Source organism: Stegodyphus dumicola, chromosome 5 (assembly GCF_044657685.1).
Source record: "Stegodyphus dumicola isolate Sdum_Otavi_A_Nest chromosome 5, ASM4465768v1".
Lineage (NCBI taxonomy): Eukaryota > Metazoa > Arthropoda > Arachnida > Araneae > Eresidae > Stegodyphus > Stegodyphus dumicola.
Window position 1 is genome coordinate 82,201,730 of NC_140772.1, and position 21,306 is coordinate 82,223,035.

A 21,306-nucleotide genomic window follows, 5' to 3' on the forward strand; every position below is an offset into this window, starting at 1 on the left:
TGGAAGTAAAAATATCATTTTTTTTCTTGCGCTCCCAAATCATTATGCGAAAATGCACTTACTTTTAAAACCTGAAAAACACGTGTGTGCAATGTTATCGTCATGCGATGATTTGTAGATGCTTTATTTTTTACCACGATATTTTCGACGACGATGTTTTTAAACTGCTTTATTTTCGACCATAATATTTGTTTGTTTTCTCTTTGCTTTCTTTTCCTCCGCGATGTCTTGTACTACGACGTTTTCGGCTTGCGTTGTTTTCTCCGCGACGTTTCGTCCGCGATGTTTTTGCCGCGATGCTTTCGGCGGGCACCACAGTGCATTATTTCTCCATTTAAAGCTGATAATATCATGCTGTTGGAATTTATCAATTCAATTTTACCTATTTAGGTATGTTACATTAATATTGCGATATACAGGGTGAATCTGAATAAGGGGGGAAAACTTTACGGGCTAATAGACCGCAGCCATATAAGCAATATTCGTCATATAAAGTCTGGGCAAACGGCGAGCTGCTAGGTGGCGCTGTAGATGGAATAAAAAAGGTCGGTCCTCGCATCCAACGGTTTTCACTACTGTAGATTGCCGAGGCGATGTTTTTACGATGGCCGAGACGATGGCTGTTATACGAACCACAAATTTTCCAAGGCGATGGATTGCTCGAAGTGGACCCATAGCTTAGCCACCAAGATAATCGAATCTCTCGTATTTTTGAATTTTTTCCTGTGGGGCCATATGAAAAGCCTAATCCACGAATGCCCCTTGAAACGACTATGGATCTAGTCGTCAGGTTCGCCGTTGTTGCCGGCGATACTCGGAAAATGACAGGTGTTTTCTCAAATGTGCCTCATTTCCTATCGTACAAATGTGAATCCTGCATTACAGATAGCGGAAGTCTTAGCAGTTTCTTTGAACATGTACATCAATTACATTCCTGTTAATAAAATGTTTTCTGAAGTATCTCCTCTCTTTCTTGTGTTATTTCTTCAAATGTTTCAGTAAAAAACTACCTTTTAATTTTTCACCGTTTGCGTTTCGACGATACATTCTATGACGAGTATTGCTCGTATAGCTGCATTCTATCACCCCGTAAAGTTTTGCCCCCTTATTCAGATTCAACCAGTATACAGCATTTGCTGCTGTAGTAAACGTTAGAAAACGGATACATATATGATACATGTACATATGTAAAATATAACAAAATACGATAGTTGCTCTAAGAAACGATCTCAATGCTCTCCCAACCTTTCTTTTGAAGGGGTGGAATATGTAAGATATAACAAAATACGATGGCTGCTCTAAGAAGCGGTTGGCGATCTCAAAATTTTCTGTTCTCCCAAATTCAAGATCTTTCCAAATTACAAAACGCTGCTTGAAAAATGGAACTAAAACCTAAAATTAAGTAATCACAGTTTAGCTATACTTATGAACCTACTTCGTATGAATACTGCTTTGCAAGCAACTACGTCACTCCTTTTCTTAACTTCTGCCTTACCAACATCTCGGCGTTGCTTATGCTTTCCTGTTTAAGATGCTTACGTCGTGCGTTTAAAACCAGTGTACATAAAAATTATCGTATTTAGCTATGATTGGAGGAATGTCTACTAAAATAATTTGATATGTGTGAAATAAAGATTGGAGATTCGTCAAAATCTAGTTTTTGTTAGCTTCGTCAGTATGCTTTCACCCTCAGCCCAGTATTTTCTACGCAATTACACTATGATATCTACTATATCTATATATGTATAATATAGTTTTTCATGGTTTTAGATATGTGCACTTAATTTACATATGCTCTTTGAATTTAAATGATCTTGTAAATTAGTTCGCAACAATAATAATTATTTTTTTTTGCAATTAAAATTTAATATTAGCTCTATACGAATAGAGAATATTCGTTAAATTCAAATATCCATATATACATAAATATGATTTTAAAAATTTCGCGCATTTGGGATATTATAACTATTTAGCATCAGCTTTTAAAATAATTTTAAAAAGCTTGGCCTATCCTATACTTCTAAATTTTGGACAATTTTAACATACCTTACAGCCTCTGATTTCGTAGCAGGAAAATTTACTGAATTATACCTTCCCCCCGTGTTATGTCTTTGATTCAATCTACAGATCAAGAATTTATTCAAAACTTAAAATTGCAAGTACAGAAACTCGTTTACGCAAAATTTATTAAACTCTGACTGTTGCCTTCAATATGAAAAATGAATTTTCACGGCTGTCATTGCTTGTAAATATGTAAAGGGCATAATGTTGCAAAATGTTTGATAAAAATCCCGCTGAGCAGTTGAGATTAGTTGAAAGTGTTCTTTCGAACAATCCATTTATAATGCTTTAAAAAACATGAGTTATTAAATGTATTGAAAGTGATTGAAATGAAGTAATAGCAAAATAATTAAGTAATGACATTCTAATTCAAAAAGTGTGTTGAGACTCTTCGTAGCTAAAGAAATAAGATTTAACCAAGATCACTTGTCGCCAGTAAAAAATATATACATGGAGACCGAATAATATATATATATCCAAACCGAAATCATCAAATTATGAGTAAATTTCTTTATTAATAAGTGTGACCGATTAAATATATTTGCCGAATTGCTATATGCACTTTTTATTTAATTCCGCAATACATTCGCGTAAAATTTTTCATTACATTTGCAATACATACGCAAAAACAAGAGAACAGTGTTTTAGCATTATACTGTTTTATCCCGATAATCCTGCATAGCTAAACTCCTAAATGTATCAGGTTATTGGACCTTTGCTGTATTTGGTATTCATGAAGAAAGATTAGCCATGGTGCATGTTACCCGCAGATACGAAGGGTCTACTATATTTTACAAAAGTCTAAAATATATGCTTATTCTTTAGAATTCAGAATTTCTATAAAATTTGCCTTTTAGAACAGTTAGTTAAAAAAAAAGCTTATAATAAATCCTGGGAGAATGTTAAACGTTGAGAACATAAAGAAAATGGAAGACAATGTAATTAAACTAGTGCAACTCTAATGCAGAAAACTTCTTTACGGTCATGGGTGATACATTCCACAAATAAAGACAGGAGAAATAATATCATCAGTTCTGGTTTGTGACTTATTATACAGGCTGAAAGTTTGTTCATTTCTCATATTCAGAGAGCAAGGAAATTTCTTGACAGAATTAACTGAGATCATTGCATCTAAAAGAGCTTGCGAGCTGTTTTCTCTAATTATCCTTTTAACAGTTTCTGATTTAATGTTAGAAAATTGCCATTTTTGACAGCCACTTAATCTAATTTAAAACATAAATCAATACTTTAATTGAATATGCAGATATGAAATTCATAACTAGCATTTATTAAATCGTAGACTCAATTGGACAGTTCATTACGATTAACAAATCAGCAGATGATACCCGCACATTGTTAACACAAACACAGTAGATTTATTGAACTCCGTATCATAAAGCAGAAATCAGCTAAAATCTAGAAAAACTTCTACTTCTGTTTCTAGTTTAAAATTTCTAACTAAATTCAATTAATTACCGAGAAAAGGGCAATTTTTTAATTCGATCACCAACGACCACGATCAAAGTATATCTGCAGCTGCGTATATCACTATGCGTCAGCTCTTTCATAATTTCGCTTCTTCTTAACTTCTCTTATATTTAACTGCTCCTTTACAAAATGAGGGAATAAATTAAAACTAACGGAAAGAATACTAAAAGCTCATGTGTTAGCAAATTTTATAAATTATTATAAATTTATAAAAACTTGATGAAGCAGCATTTAATTTTAAGGTAATTATTACAAATCAAAACTTAATATATCGGCAAAGTCATAACATTTGGTTAAATATTCATTTTGACTAAAGTACTACAAAATGAAATTAAATATTATCATAAATTATCCCCGATAAAAATATTACCCATATACCTTAAAGTAGTGCACTCGATTAAGCTCTTTAACTGCATACTTTCATCTTCAACTAAATATTCTAAGTGTTCCTTTTGTAAGCATAGTCTGTCTTAACCTTAGAAGCTTGATTCTTTATATACCTCGTTAAATAATGAAAGGTATATTTTATAAATATATTCATTGGAACATCATAAGCGTAATTACTTTAAGGGCAATTAAAAAGGTTTTATTGTTAGTTTATTACTAAAAATAAATTTATACACATTAAAAGAGTCAAAATTTCTTGTACTCGACTAACTTTATGTCTTTAAAATTTCTCTGAAATGTTTATTCCTTTAAATGGTTCTCACTCCCAATAACGCTTGTATATTCTTCACAAGCAATTTCATAGAAAATAATTTTAAATAATAATAATTTTAGTCCTTCATACTTTCCCTTATTTTAACAATGGTATTAGAATAACTCATAATTCACACGTATTAAGAGAAAAATCATAATTCACTCACCAGGGTGCGCTTTAATAGCGAATCTTTTCCTCCGGCATTCAATTAATCTGTCGTTTATTGTATTATGACTGGAGTCGTGGCTTAATGACTAAAAGTTGGTCTGAAGCGTTAAAAAAATGTGTAGGAATTTTTCCGAACTTAATTAAATGAGAGATTTTCTATTATATTTTATCCCTACTAAGGCGAAAAATTGGCTGTTTATCTCCACAACAAGTTTTAGTATTAGAGCTTAAGGGTATCTAAGATTTAAATGCAATTGTGTGATTTAATTGAAACAAATTGCAAAAGTGCGTTATTAATTGAAATAATTAATGACAAACCTACAAAAGTGCATGATTTAATTAAAAGGGAAAAAATCGCACAGTTTTAAGCTGAAACTCGAGTTTATAACAAAAGTGTCTAAGCAATCTCTCCTTTTATTAACGTAATAAAAAATTTGATTCTAATAATACAAAAAAGAAGAAAAAAAACTACAATAAAATAAAAAAATCTGAAAGGTTTCAGATTTTAAATAACGTCCAAAGGGGCGTTTTTTTAACGTTTTGTGGGTTTCCTTTATTTATTAAATATCATGTTCTTTGCACTTAAACCATAAAATTCAGTTCAATAGCAATGTCGCAAAATTCTTTTTAAATAAGCATATCTTTAGAATCTCCGATCCACAGTTCCGCGCCCTGAAGATAAAAAGGTTTTCTTTTTTCCCAACCCGTAGAGTGTTGCCATTGCTCGCTTTGAAATCCTTGAGTTTGTTAATCAAAAATTCGTTAAGGTTTTACACAATATGAAATCAATAATAAAACAAATTCCAAATTTCAAATTTGGTCTTCCACATGCCCATATTCGTAGGAGGATTACGTCATTCAGAATTCGATGGCTCTTTGTATCGTTGTTTTATCACAATGCGAGAAATATACATACATTTATGCAGATTTTTTATTATTTAATTTCTTCAAATATAATGCAGAATTCTAACATTTGGTGGCAACAGTTTGAAAATGATTCAACGCAAAACGAAAACAATAGTCCTTCAGGGACAATGCCCCTTTGAACTAAAAACTTTATTTAATCTTTATGTTTATATGTTTTAATAATAACGATACAGCATCGGTTTAACGTGTTCCCGATCGGTTATTGAATCCATCATTAAAGTAATTATCCGGGTTCGAACCTCGCTTCAATTCCTCTATAGCGGTAACTCTCTAAAGGGTGTATTCAGATTTCTTAACTTGTAAAAGAAACTATTATCATAAACACAGTTACGGAAAATTTTACTCAAAAATACATTAGAGTCCACATGTATTAAAAAATAGCTTTTGGTCAGTATAAGTATATTTGCCCATTACAAAGTGGAATTTTCTGAAAAAGTAACCTAAAGAACGCGGGTAGTAGTGGAAACCTGTTAAATACATGTGGCAGAAGTTTCCAGCATCTCAAAGTACCGTTCCAAAATTAGGGTCACTGTACTATGTTCTTCATTTTTGGAAAAGTATGATTCGATGACCTCATGTAACGTATACTATACTATATATAAGCGCACGTATACTGTACCAAAAAATTTATAAAAATTATTTTAAAATACAAATAAATTTGGAATGAACCTAAATTTCGAAATTTGAAAGGAAGAATAAAATAAATTTAATAAAAAAAAGAAATATTAACAAATATATATACCAAATTCAAGTAACATTGAGGAGCTAAAATTTTGAGAGCTGAGTTTTTAAAACCTAAATTTCGAAATTTGAAAGGAAGAATAAAATAAATTTAATAAAAAAAGAAATAATAACAAATATATACCAAATTCAAGTAACATTGAGGAGCTAAAATTTTGAGAGCCGAGTTTTTAAAACCTAAATTTCGAAATTTGAAAGGAAGAATAAAATAAATTTAATAAAAAAAGAAATAATAACAAATATATACCAAATTCAAGTAACATTGAGGAGCTAAAATTTTGAGAGCCGAGTTTTTAAAAACTACGAATACGATTTTTATTAAACTTGGCAGTTTGGCATAATTTAAGAATGATAGGATATAAATATGGAACAAAATGGGCATGCCATTTCAGAAAAAGTCCGATTTTGTGTCAAAATACCTACATTATAACAATGCTGTATATAAATCTAACACATATCCTAAGTCGCGCTTTCGAGACACGAAAAACGCAAATGGGAGATATAGAACTGTGCCATTTTTTTTAGCAGTGTATTTCAAGGAAGTTTCAAAACTCTGACAGTTCAATGAAAATTTGGAAATACGTGCAGCGCTTAATTTTAATTGCTACATGGTTATAATTGATTTGGAAAACGTTGTGGCAGACTGTGATTGAGGGATTAAGGTCAAATGAGGCGTGGCTGCGTCAGAAAATGTCTTTTAATTAACTTTGTTTGGGGTTAAAATAGGAAATATTTTCTAGAAATAGTTCAATAGGAAAAGAGGTCTTTTTTGGTGGTTAAGAGGGCATTCTTTTCTTTTGCTTTGAGTGTTAATAGAAAAAAAAAAGAGAAATTTGCGGATGATAACTAGTAGAAAGACGTGTAGGTTTGTTTGGTTTTTAATTTTTAAGTGTGTAGGTTTTACAAATGTTTAAGAAATGACTGAGCGACAAAGGTTCCTGTCCACACTAATGATGTGAGATTATCTCAGCGTTGTGTCGCTGTTTCCAACGTATTGTAAAGAGAGTGTTATGTTTCAGGATCGCGTAAGTTTGTTTTAGATTCCAGATTCCCCCAATCTGCTTATATAATTACATTTCACCTCATAAGGAAAAAGAAAGGGCTCATAAGGGTTCAAAAGGAATAAAATGAACTAACTATTCCAGATAATAACGAAAATTTTCCGCAATTTCAGATCATTCTATTAAAGAATTTAAAAAAATCTACTCCATAAATAATTAAGATGGAAGCTATTAAACCCTAGTTTCGAGCTGATGTTCCAGCGAACGAGCTAGCTGCATGCTAGCTCTTGTGGACGCGATAGTTTATCCTTGTTTTATAACATTAATAAATAACAATCCAATCTTATTTAATAAATTTATAGCACTCAATTTGCTATTTAGCCATCGTGTATATTTGTGTCACTCTGAACGTGTATATTTGTGTATGACAATATACAATAAAAGATTTTTAGTTGTGAATGAGTGAAACATAGATTTATTAGGCTTTACATGATCAGGAAAAGCTACTTCAATTACTAAATAAATATCGATAATTCAAAATTCATTAATTTTTCATGAATCTTATTTTAATATGAGTACACTGCGTATTTAAGATCGATTATTCTACCAACAAAAATAAATCTTGTACTGAACATTGAAGCTATTTTTGTTTGTTCACTTAGTCGAACTAAGAATAAACGCGCAAGATCTACACTAAAGAGAGTCAAACTGTCTTCTAGTTCAGCATGAAATTGTAAGTTTATTTATCTAACTCACGCGATCTCTTGCGGACGGGATATTTTCCATAGCTGAATTCTTGTATAAAAATGTTATTAACAGGAACCTTTAAAATCTGCAGCATTTATTCAACAGGTTAATGCAACGAAAATTTGCTATTTATCATCGTGTCTGTCAACTGCTTTCTCTAAAAGTGTATACTTATGTGTAATCTAATGAAGTAATTTGTGTGCATGTGTATGTGATTTCTGTGTCTGAGAGAGAGAGGATACATACCAAATGCATTTTTCTTAAAAGTCAAAACGCAATTTATAATTCAATTTATAATCAGCTCTTCTGGGGCAGAAGCTGACCCATATTTATTTTCTAAATGAAAGTATTAGTGTTTATCGATCCGTTTCTAGGACCCACAAATAAATATCAAGAAATGAGATGGAAAAACTCCGTATCGCAAAATTCTAATTTATTGTTGTTGGCTTTTAACCAACTGGGTCATGCGGATGATCGATAGTGGTCAGAATTTAGTGGCAAGAGCTGAACATAAAGACCGAAGTATTTAACAATTTACGCCTAACCTTGCACGCAAACAGTTACTGAGGTATATTAAGGTTTATTTTTTTTTCTTCAGCGGTTCTTTGATTACTTAACAATTAAAATTAGCAAAAGATAATTTATTATAAACGAAAGAACTTCGAGTATTATTAACTTAATTTATAATGATTTCACAAAAGGCATGTTAGAATGGCAGAAGATAATTATAAGCTACTTAGTTAAAATATTCATAATTCTTAAATAAACACGTCTATCAACATCATCTCTTAATAAAATTAAAGAATAACACAACTGTAACAGAATAGTTTAGGTTGATGTTATACACATTTGACGGTGCAATACGTATCCTTGTTTGAATGAAAATAAATTTAAAAAATGGCAAATGGTCAGTCAAATAACCTGAGATCGTCTAGATATCGGATCTTATATTGTCATCTGAAGTTTAAATAAATATATAAATAAAAATAAAACAGAGCTGATATTGTAATTTTCTTCTCTCTTTATTCAGATGTTTGGTCAATATTTCATGGTCATTACTTTCCATTTCTAACGGCTACAGACTACAATCAGACGTATTCATACTTTTGTGCACATTAACAGCAATCAGTATTTATATCTGCTCAGGAATTAATTTTAAGCCACAGAAAAAGATTTCATGATCATAAGATGTCTATAAGCAGTAAAATTGTAAAACGAATTACCACTAATTAAATGTTGAAAATGGCATCTAGCACTATTATTTAATTTTCGTCGATAAATTGTTTATATTCTTTGCATAACTAATTGTCACTAAGGTTCAAGATCTTCGGATTGCGTCCATCTAAAACTCTTTCTAATGAGTCTGGAATTTTAGTCGATAGGACAAGTTTCACAATCATGATGTGTTTATGAAAGTACTCAAATTCTTAATGTTGGAAGAAAGTTATATATCAAATAAAATTCCATTCGTAGGAATTCTGTTTGTAATCTATAAATTTAGACTAAAATAAACTATCAAAGAAGATAGTTTAAATCAAAATTGAAACTTTTACTCTGCGTTTGGCACACTGTGAAATTAGTTAAAAATGCATCGACGGAATACTTTTTTTCTCTAATTATCTATTTTACCATTCACTTGAGATTGGCTCACAATATGCCTGCAAAGTTTTAGTCATACAAAAATACTGGACAACACTGGCTGAAGTGAAAGTACTGTGCTTGCATCAATAAATACCTAGAATTACCTAGAATGTTTTAAGTTAAAAAGAGCAGTAATTTCCTAAGTTGTAAGCTTCAGTTATTAAAACGCAATATATACCGTCTTTTCCATATAATCTCAATTTAGTTCTTTTAGCAAAGCTGCGATAAAATTATTTGCTTTATGTTTTACTAATTTAAGGAAATTTGTTTTGTTATATACCTTTGTCTAGCTTACACTAACGAGCCAAAACATTATGACCATTCCCACATATTCCAATAAACTCGTCTGGAGGACGTGGAGGACATGTGCTTAAGTGAGAATGTATTTAACTGCTGATGGACAAGGTAAGGAACCATTCTTGCACTTACTTTTGCGAGTGATGGGAAAGGCTGCTGATCTAAGCGAATTTGATAGAGGGTAGATTGTAATTGCCCGAAGACACGGAAAAAGTATCTCCGAAACTATATGGCTGGTAGGTGGTTTACCATCTGCTGTTGTTAGTATTTATGCAAAGTAGATAAATGACGATGGAACCATCAGTAGACGCCAAGATGTTGAATGTCCACGCCTTATCAGAGAAAAAGAACGTCAAAGACTGTCCCGCTTGGTACAGCGAAATCGATGTCAGAGAGTGGCTCAGCTGACAGTCCAATACAAAGCAGGTCCAAATGCAAGTATTTCGGAACACACAGTTCAGTGGACACTGTTGGATATGGGACTGCGCATCAGACGTCCCACTCGTGTGGCTGCGTTGACTAAGCGTCATTGTCAACTACTCCTATAGTGGGCCCGTGAAAATCGAGACTGAACCACAGATAAATGGAAGACAGTTGTCTTGGTTGGATGAAGCAGGATTTCTCATTCAACCCGTCGATGGGCATGTCAGGTATTTTTTTTAAATCCAAGCAAGGATACGTTTTGCACCGTCACATGTGTAAAACATCAACCTAAACTATTCTCTTACAGCTGGTGCTATTCTTTAATTTTAGTAAGAGATGATGTTGATAGACGTGTGTAAATAATAAATATGAATATTTTAACTAATTAGCTCATATTTATCTGCTGTCATTCTAACATGAATTTTGTGAAATCATTATAAATTAGTTTAATAATACTCGAAGTTCTTTCGCTTATAATAAATTATATTTTGTTAATTTTAACTGCCGAGTAATCAAAGAACAGCTGAAGCAAAATAATAATAATAATAATAATAACAATTTAATCTGAATTTACCTCAGTAACTGTTGCGTGTAAGGTTAGGTGTAAATTATTAAATATTTTAGTCTTTTCGTTCAGCCCTTGCCACTTCTAGGCGAACAATTGCTCCCCATATATAGCAGGTCATAAAAAGACTGGTCGTGGCGTTATTATGCCTTGGGAACGTTCTCATGGGCAGCTTTATAACCCTTAGTTTTGGTAGAACAGACCATCAAAACTGCGGGCTGTCTGAACTGAGGCTGCAGCCTTACATAACGTCTGTCTTCTAAAAATGGAAATTTCCATTATTGCAACACCCCCTGTGACAAGGCTTGAACTATGTTGGAGTGGTTCGAGGAATATAAGGATGAACTGAATTAATGTCCCGGCCTAACTCGCCGGATTTTAAACCGATAGATAACATTTGAGGTGTCATGGAGCGGCATCTCAGAGCTCAAACACCACCCTGTCAGAATATCTCGACTTTGTATGAACGCTGCGTAGACATTTGGTACAACCTGTCTCCGTCATCTACCAAGAACTTGTGGTATCCATGCCAAGGCGAGTTGCAGCTGTTTGTATCGATTCTCTTTCTATGCATTCTGTTTCCGAAATTATTTATTTTTCATGTCACAATAACTTATTTCAGAAAATTTGTTTCCGCAATGATTGTATGTATATGTTCTCATTCCTTTTGTTTACCTGGCTATTAATGATATGTTAAATAACATGGTTGTTGAATAAATCAACCCCAGAAACTTTTTCGATCCTCTAGTTCCTTGGCACAAGAAAGTTAGGTTAGTTTCAGAAACACAGATTTTAAGATTGTTGGTTAATTGAGTAGGATTCTTAAAAAATTTTAATCATTGTTATGTTCTCATGTACCGTTACAAGTGGTACATTTTCAAAACAATTGTCTAATTGTAGAGCATTTAATATGAAAGAGAAGTAAAGAAAGTTAAATTCTTTTCTCAAAATCTTTTTAGCATCTAATTTCAAAGTTCTTATTATTAAAGCTGCTCCCACTTTTGGATGCCACGCAGTCTGAAGCAAGTTTTGGAGGTAAAGTCTGCAACATAGCATTCTCTACAAATAATCCTGTGCAATATACATCCTTTGTCAGAAAAGTTCTAGGACAATTTATTTTTTTAATTTCTGAGTTTGCAGTACTAAAGTGGAACAAATGTTGTTTTTATGTTACCTAGTATGTATTCTTACTTAATATGACCATGGCCATGTTTCCTCGCAAACGTAATAGGTGGCAGGGCTGTGCTTAGCAACACACTGTTCGGATTGTTGTCACATTCGTTAAGTGACACAATAGATGCTTACTGTGAGCAAAAAGGGAACTATAAGTTCTGCGTTAAGCTCGGAAAAACCCCTAGTGAAACTTGGAACATGAGTAAGCAAACATATGCAGACGAGGCACTTTCAAGAAGTCGTGGTTTCCAGTGGCATTAAACGGTTTCGTCAAGGCAGAGATTCAGCGCAAGATGTTCCCAGAGCTGATACCGATGTGTGGAACATGTACGGCAGTTATTGCAAGAAGACCGAAGAGAAAATTTACCAAATGAGACAAAACTTGAGCATAAATAATAACAATGTGAACTCTTTCTCTTATTTATTAACTTTTTCTTCGCCGCATAAATAAAAATACATATGTTTGTATGTACATAATTATAAACTTCCTTGCCTCTTATAACAGCCTGACACTTGATGGCATTTTGTTTCTGATAAAGTTTGTATCCTCAAAGTAGAAATTACTAGAAATTGTCTTCATCGTGGATTTCAGATGATAATCGGTCAGTCGGATTCTTTTCTTATTAGTTTTCAACTGGAAAAAAATCTGTTCACATATTCCCAAACAAAGCGATTGTTCTTAGTACAAAAATTCTGGGCTTATCCATGTTTTGACAAGTACGAAAAAGTATTAGTAAAATCTGCATCTTCAAATCTTTTAATAAGATTTATATCACATTGTAAGTTAATTAGGTCTATTTATCGATTTTCTGTAACGTTATTCATGTTCGTTTTTAAAGGAAATGAAATTAATTTAAACTCGGACTTTAAGTAACCAAACTCTTGAAATCTTTGCAACACCGTAGTTGCAACAAATACATAACTAAAATGTATTTGCGAGCGGCATAAATTTAATCCGAGGGCCTAATGTGGTCCGCAGTCCGCCAGTTTGATACCAATGTCCTAAAAAACGAATAGTTTATATTGATACATACAGCAGTACTCAGTTTGAAAAATGCCCATTTCTGTTTACAATGAAACAGAAGTAAATAACAAATAATGGTCCTTTTGCTTTAATTAGTTACTCAATAGCAAGTTCGTTTCTTCCTTTATTTGGGTACTTTGCCTAGATTTCGGAATGAGATCTACTGTTGTTCATACTAGCTCCTTCCTACATTTGCAATAGTTTGTAGCTTTTCCGTAGCTTCTAAGATTTTATTATAAACTAACATGGGAGAATTCTTTCTGGACAATAATCGATTACGTTTTATCAACTTATAACTTTTCACTTATGAACCAGACTATGGTATCTAGTAAATCATAATGATGACGTGTGACTAAGCAATACGAAAAAAGAGTTTCCACTGTATAGCGATAAAAAAAGATAAGCAGCTTAAAGCAGTCTTCACTGATTATGGTTATTAACGTAAAACGTAACGTTTCGATTTTATTTCAACTTTTAGCAGTGGTAATCTAATGTTATAGTTCTCCTACTAAACTTGTTAAAACTTACTGGATCGAGTTTAAACTTTCTACTTATGAATATTTTATAATTCTAACCCAATAAGAAAAATAATTATCGAAATTAATTGATTTTAATGTAGTAAGCAATCTACTGCATTCAGTTATTTATTTTCTTTTAATGGCGGCACTAAAACAAGTTGTTATTTTAATAATTTCTTTTTCCCACCATTTCGCTTACTACGTGATTATCAATTTTCATACCTGCTGTTTAATAAATAAGCATTTTTGTAATTTTTTTATTTTCAGTGCCATGCTAATATCAATTACCAATAGATTTAAATATCGGTATTCTAAATTAATACGCTTAACACATAACAGCATATAAAGCAATTATACCAGTTTATTATATAATGATACTGATACGTTTCCTAGAGCCTCTGAACGTTTCAGTGCTATTTGAGCTTACAGCGTAAAACCTCATAAAGATTATTAGGTTTTTAGATACCATTTTAATAACATTGTGAAGGTCAGGAGTGCGACAACTCAACACGACTGACAATCTTGCAGGCGGAATGTATATGAGAAATAAGAGGAGTGTGAGCGCATCGACCAATTCGTAATAATGAGGCAACGAAAATGTAACCTCTTAATCATCACTTTTTTCTTTAAGTTCGTAAATAATCACTAATGTAACTAACTCCACCAATAGCTAAATTAAATAATTATGTTTTTCGCCTGTCTACAACTCCCCTAGATACCTAGCTTACAATATTTATAAAAATATTTTGGACATACTTAAATTAGTACGGTTTTTTAATCTTAATTTTTTTTAAAATTCTTTAAGGATGCTTACCTTATCAATGAAATTGGAGGACGCGGAGTAATATGAGCTGGTATCCGAAGTTGAGGCCTGAGATGTTTTGTCTCTTGCAGTCCTCTGTCTTCGGTATTTCGGGGACTCAGGCTTAGGTCCCCTGAGTCCCTTGAGCTTCTTGAACAAACAATCCATTCTGGAAATAACATAACTCAGTAAGTTGAAAATATTTCTATAAAAATTACTTACTGCTTTAAGAGGTTTTTATATATAAGAGTGTAATCAACAATTCCATCTTCATCATTGATAAAATTACTTGAAAGCTGAGCTGCGTTATGTTTTTATATTAAAAGAAAACCATTAAACTAATTGCAGTTAACCACATATGCATAGGTAACTAATTGTTCAAAAAAAGTAGTTTATTGTTGAATTATATTACAAAAATGAAATGCTAGAAACGAACTTTAGTTTAGTTAGGTTTTTGGCTCTTTTACACTATCAGAGTTTATTGATATACACATTATAATTCTAAGCCATAATAATATCATATCCCTCTGTACGTCAGGAAGACATCAATGTCATATCGACATAGATATAACATTGAGAGGGGTTGTGGCCTCGGACTCGTTGTTGAATTATAAATAAATTAACAAACAAATCGGTATGAAAAAAAAATTGACTGCATTTTATGTGTAAGTATTTATATTGTTGAGTTCTAGGGTTCGTGGATTTGGAGTGATCGACGACAACATTTGATGAAGAATCAAAACATAATTTATTCGTCAGTATTACAGAGTACAGTTCCAAAGACATCTTACAGTCGTCAATAAACTACGACAAGCACGCTGAAACAATCAGCAACACAGCCTTCAGATTACCAGGCTATAACGGTGAAGACAGCTTCACGGCAAAGCACTAAAGTAGAACTCCCGACTCGTTCGATCGCTCTCGGAGCTTAAGACACTACTCTCTGCTACTGACTTCAAGATACTCTTCACGATAAAACCCATGATACACTCTCGCGAGGCACTGATAATACACTGCTACTCCGCGTACATGCAGGGTTTGTAGCTTTTTTATCTGCGTTCGAGAATATTCTGGGGTAAACCGATAAGAATTCGTTCTAGAATGTTCTCGCTCCGTCTATGGCATACCGCCAATTTTGTCGACAAATGGGCGATTTCGCATCAAATCTTGCAACCCTGCCTTCCCTTGCTATTTTCTGGTAACCTTAAACTCGCTTTGAGGGGAAGCTATTTACCGCAGCTAAAAATTTCTTAACGATATCATTAGAGAAAAATCTCAACATTTTATCTAAACTACTTCGAAATATCCACTCAAGCTTTCAAAATAAATAAATAATAAAATCTATAGAAAGATATATTCATTAATAGAAAATGCAAAAGTCTGCAATATGCTAAAAAAAAGGACAGAAAAATTTTGGGGATTATGGTATTAAAATAGTTTTAAGATTTAACAGAATCTCAGACTCTTCTCAAAATGGCAGTTTGAGATTATTGCTCTTTTAAATTCTTTAATTGATTAACTTGGGAAAAACATAAATCACTTAGTTGTGTCAAAAATCTGATTTTACAATAACATCAGTTTTGGCCTTAATTTTCAGCGCTTGTCAATGTTGGTTCGGTGAATCTTTTCTCAGAAAAAATTGTTTACATTTTCCTCCCCTTCTTCTTTTCCTCAGCTTTTCATATTCATTTTCAAGTACCCATTTTTCGATTGCCATTTTTGTGCTTGTATCTGAAGTAGGGATACTTACGAGTATATATGTTTATTACTAAGATGTTTAAAGATATAATTCAGTAATTAATTTACGAAGATAATACAACTTTGGACACTTGTTCATATAATTGCGCCTGACTGCGCAAACTAACTTTTGTTGGTTTAATGTGAATGATGGTTTAATTTTAAGTTTAATTTGAACGATTTCTAACGAGAGATGTTTAACTGGATTACATAAAATATGTACAATTTTTAGGAGAGAAGTGAGAGTTAAATATGATGAAAGGAATATAAAGAGAGCTCATATATTACATGTGAAAAATAATTGAATTAAGTTTAAAATTACAAAAAGAAGTAGTTTAATAAAATATTAATGCTCTTAAACTCTAGTAATTAAAAGGCTAAATTAACGTCCTAATTATCTGGCAAAATCTGACATTTTCAGTCTGTGTTTTTGAAAAATACATTAGCACTTTAGATAGGAAACTTTATGGTATAGGAGCATGTTTTAATCAATTGGTAAGTTGGTGTTTTTATTTAACTAAACATATCCTGGGAATTATAAATAAATATTCTTAAAACCTACAACTCTAATTTACATAAGCCAGTCAAATAAAAATATTGTTAATATCCAAGTCAAAAACTACATTAAATATGCTATCATTTCAAGTATAATATTTCGTAACGTTTAGCCTTACATTTTCGTCTAAACTGTCTTCTGGAAACTACATTGAAAACATAGCGTAAAATGGATATATCAATATAGCTTCGAGAATTCAACGTTGCTTTTATGTTCTATGTGTTATGCTAGTTCCTTTCTTCTTTTTCATGTTTTGCATGCTTTTCCATTTTATTTTGATTTATTTATTATGCATATAAAGTAAATAGTAAAGTACAATCAACAAGAAAGGAAAAAAAGTTTAATTGAGATTTATTATTCAGTTATTTATCAGCATAATTAGAAAAAATAATTAAGATAAAAATATGTTTCGCTATACTGAAGATATTTTGAAGTGAAAAAAGTCAAAAAATTCTAGTGTTCCTATTAATGATTTCCATTATAACATTGTCTCATATTGATTCTTTCCACTTGCTTAAACAGTTTTTTTTAATAATTGAAATTACATTATTAAAAATTACTTCCTGTGTTTGTGAATAATTGTTTCAATTCCTCTTGCCATATTAATTAAAAGAAAATGTTATTCCTGTCAGTAAGCATGGCCTTTATGAACTTTTAGAACTGAGGAACCTCGAAAATTTGTTTAAGCACTTGAAAGGAAGCGTTTAAGCGAAGAATTGGTTGCCCATCGATTCCTCTCAAATTTTATCCTGTCAAAAATACGTTAGATGTAGCGTTGTGCGTCTGTTGTAATTAAGCAGTTTAATGTTCGAAATTATAATCTGAATTCTAATGTAGAAAACATATTTTGCAAGACACTAATTTCTATTAAACACTAATTTCCAAGAGAAAAATATTTTTTAAGTTATTAACATTATTGAATTTATTCGCGTTAGTATACATTTAAAATTTGCTGGGAAATCGCGCAGTACAATATGAAATTTCCTGAAATTTTGGCGGCCTAGGATTTATACTAATAATTTTCCAAAAGTTATTCATTATTTTTCGTTGATTATTCTGACACATCTATTTTATATAGCATGTTTAATAAATACTTTGCGCTACTGAAAAATTTACTTACATCTTGCAGATTCCAAAAATAATTTAAAATATTCGAGAAAAATCATCTCAAATTAAAAGTTTTATGTTCTATGAAAATTTTGACTTTTGCTTTTCTTAAAGACTATTTTTTAATCAGATTGTAGAGACATTAGGATTTTTTGGAGGCTGGAGAGATGAAACATTAGCAACCGCCTTCGGCGGGAATCGAAACACGGACCTCTGGAATACCGGCTCATCGTGCAGAACCACTACACCACGAAGGCACGCCAAGAAGGTGTAGGAAATACCTTATAAGATCTAAATTATTCCCAGCAACAAATTTATAATTATCACCTTTAATGTAGAAGAGGAAATATTCTTTGATATTTCGTAAAATAAACTGATTCTTTCCCTTCAGCTGTTTAAAGATTTCTGAAGTAGCAATGTGATATAAACTTACAGTGTTTCTTTGTAAACTGTTTAATGATGGCTTAATGAGTGAAATTTCTTCAATCAACCTATCAGGTTCAGTGTTCCTCCTTACTTGCTTGGGGAACATTAAATGACCTGACTCGAAACAGGGAGCTTACTAAAGCTATGTTCAATAAATGTGGGAAGTAGACAAGATACACAGGAAGGGTATACGAAACCCTTTAGTTTTCTCTCTTTACAAAGATTTCCGGACTTCGGAATACAGAGACCAACCACTTGTGGTCTGAACGTAAGAATATAAAAATATTAACTAAATTCTAACTAAACTAACTTTGGATTAATAAACAAGTGTCTACTTGAAGATTGGCCGTATATTAACAGAAAGGCCGTATGTAGTACACAGAACTGTTAACACTACGATACGTTTAAAATTATCAAGAGGATTAAACCTCTGGCCTTGAAGGCAACCAGCAACCGAATAAAACTGCTAAGGTAAGCGGCCTGCTTCGACTAACTCCTTCCTCTCTCTTGCTTGACAAAAAGCCACAACTTAAGTACTTGGCTTTCGCAAGACAAATTTGCATAAATAAGTTAAAGCTTTTAATTCTGGCCGGAAGTAGAAAATAAGAAGTGATAGTAAAGATTTAAAATAAAATAAACGTTAGTAAAACTTAAGATCGTTACAAACCCAGTAGAACGTGACTCAGAATTGTCCTTTTTTTTTTTTTTTTTTTGTTGTGAAACCTGTACGTCATCGGAAATATGCATGGAATATTTTAGGATCAGAATTTCATTCTACACGTATCTAACACGATTATTTTAAAAAAACTGAGTTGCAAAAGATTGATAAAAATAAGGTGTTGCATTTTCAAGTCATTAAATAAAACCATAATGATGAAAAAACGAAAACAAATTATGGAAAAAGATATAAAAACAGCTAGCTAAATGTTATATACCGAATAAATGAAGAAGATTTAAAATCTCGTCTTTTTTGCTAAGATAATTAACGGGTCGACTTTTGTATGCAGCTGTGTTTTTCTCATAGAAAGTGAATATTATGGCCCAGAACGTTGTTTTCAAATGCATTTATCTTTTCTGTTTTAGTCCTGTCAGCTTTATCGCCCTTTTATTTAACATGAAAGAAAGAAAATGATGAAGAAAGAGGTTGACTCTAAGTATCCTCCCCGCTTAATCGTTAACAAGGATGAATTATTTTTCAATTCGTTAAACGCCAAAGGAAGTTACGATTAGCTAATTATTCTAAAGAATTCTGCACTATTTTTAGACTCACACTTCTAGTGATGCAAAAACTTGTCTTCTTAATTATATTACATAAATTATGCTTTATAATCGTCAAAGCGTTTGAAAAAATCTGTATAAAGAAAGCTTTATTGTATTTAACGAGAAATGTTTGTGCTAGTTTTTAACTGATAAAGTATATTGTGCTATATAATTATTTTTGAGAAGGAGAAATAGGTTAGTTAAATTGCTAGGCTCTCAACGGTGTTTCACGATTTCAGTATACCGGTGCTTTTGAAAAAATAGATATTCTGAAGGGTGAACATGCTTAGCTTCTAGGAATTTCTATAAGAATACTATATACCTCAGTTGCCACCTAAGTCGTTAAAAAGTATTTAATCTTTCTCTGGTTTCTCTTCTTAAAAAAAATCTTTCTCTGGTTTTCAGATGAGGTTATCTCTTTTGCACAATTCTAAAACTTGTGCAATGAACTGAAGTAACTATGATCATAGTTAACTGTGATCATAACTCGAGTTACGAATAATTCTTCATTTATAATTATTGCATTATAGATTATTATTGCCTTCGTCCGTAAAATATTGTACTACCTCTTTTTATGATTCTTGGGCGAAAGTGTGTAAAAGTTGATTTCATGACATAGTGTCATATCATGATCTGTCACTTAACATGTAGGAATTAATTTCGTATCAACCATACTATCATGTGTTATACAGATTTCTAATGAATGTGCACATGAGAACTTGTATTTTATATCATATACTATGAAGTGCATTTCGCATCCCGAGTATGTCTTCCATGGTCTGAAAGGAAATGATATTTATTTTTTGTACAGATCTTCGGAAGAAGTTTCATAAACTTTCTGAAGAAAACTGTCACATATTTCAACAAAATTTAGAAAAAAAAACTAATTTTTAGAAAATAAATTTACATAAATCAAGAGATATAACTTTTGTCACGGTAGCCTGACATAAAAATACCTACACCGCAGGAACAGCTGTTGCCCGATTCAAGCCAAAGCTTTAATTTATTAGCTGTTGATACTTATGTGAAAAACTTTTTGCATTCCTATACCTACTAGGTAAAGAATAGTATCTGGTTCCTCTGCAAGCTTCTATAAAGATTCTGTTTCCATTTGGCAGGGGTCTTTCATATTTTCAATATTGAAAATCTTAGTTCGGAGACCACTGCATAACAGTGTCCAAGCCCAAATTGTCTCTAATTTACGAGGCCTTGGCATAGACAAAACTGTAAAGGAGATAACACCGTAACTATGGGCAATCGGAAATACACTAATGCGCTAAATCGTAATGGAAGACGCGGCTGTATAGTATGTTGCGGAAATTTTTGATTTGCGTGTCAAGCGTGAAATTTTCTCATTAAAGTTAATTCGTTCAACTTGACTATTAATGCGAAGTCGTGTGATAAAATATGCAATGAAATGGAATAAAATTAACAGTTTAGCACCTTTTTTATGACGTGACTATGTATTTACACTTTTCTTGGTAATAACTGTTTTACTGCGTCAGTCTTGGAAATTTCTCGATTTAGATTTATGCTTAGTAGACCTTAGTGCTCTCTAATTAAACGATGAATATTCTTAGCTTTTCTAATTGTACAGTGATTTTCTCCACTATCTTATATGTTCACCTATATTTTTATTTTACTTATTATACTATTATACAAATAGTAGTCTGAAATTTAAATATCTGAAATAAATCTAAAATAATTTGAAATCTAATGTATAATCTGAAACATTACAACAAATGTTTCTACACTTATACACACAGTACAATATATTATAACACATAATATAATAGTTAGTAGTTGTTATGTCAAACAGTAAATCAAACGCTGTCTGTTTGTTTGTAACATCATCCCGTCCGGAACGGCGGAGAGTTAAGTTTCGAAAAGGTACTCCGGAATGCCAAAACCTCCTAGGAAAACATTTCGATCAATCTCATCTTC

General features: G+C 32.0%; 1 protein-coding gene across 1 annotated transcript in view; it reads right to left on the reverse strand.

Annotated features, from left to right (window-relative positions):
* LOC118200487 (Golgi-associated plant pathogenesis-related protein 1-like) overlaps positions 1-21,306 on the reverse strand; it is a 96,715-nt gene that overhangs the window by 26,933 nt on the left and 48,476 nt on the right. The window contains exon 2 of the mRNA XM_035372441.2: positions 14,289-14,445. Within this exon, the coding sequence (XP_035228332.1) occupies positions 14,289-14,444 (156 nt within the window). The 5' untranslated portion in view covers position 14,445. The remainder of the gene's footprint in view (positions 1-14,288; positions 14,446-21,306) is intronic.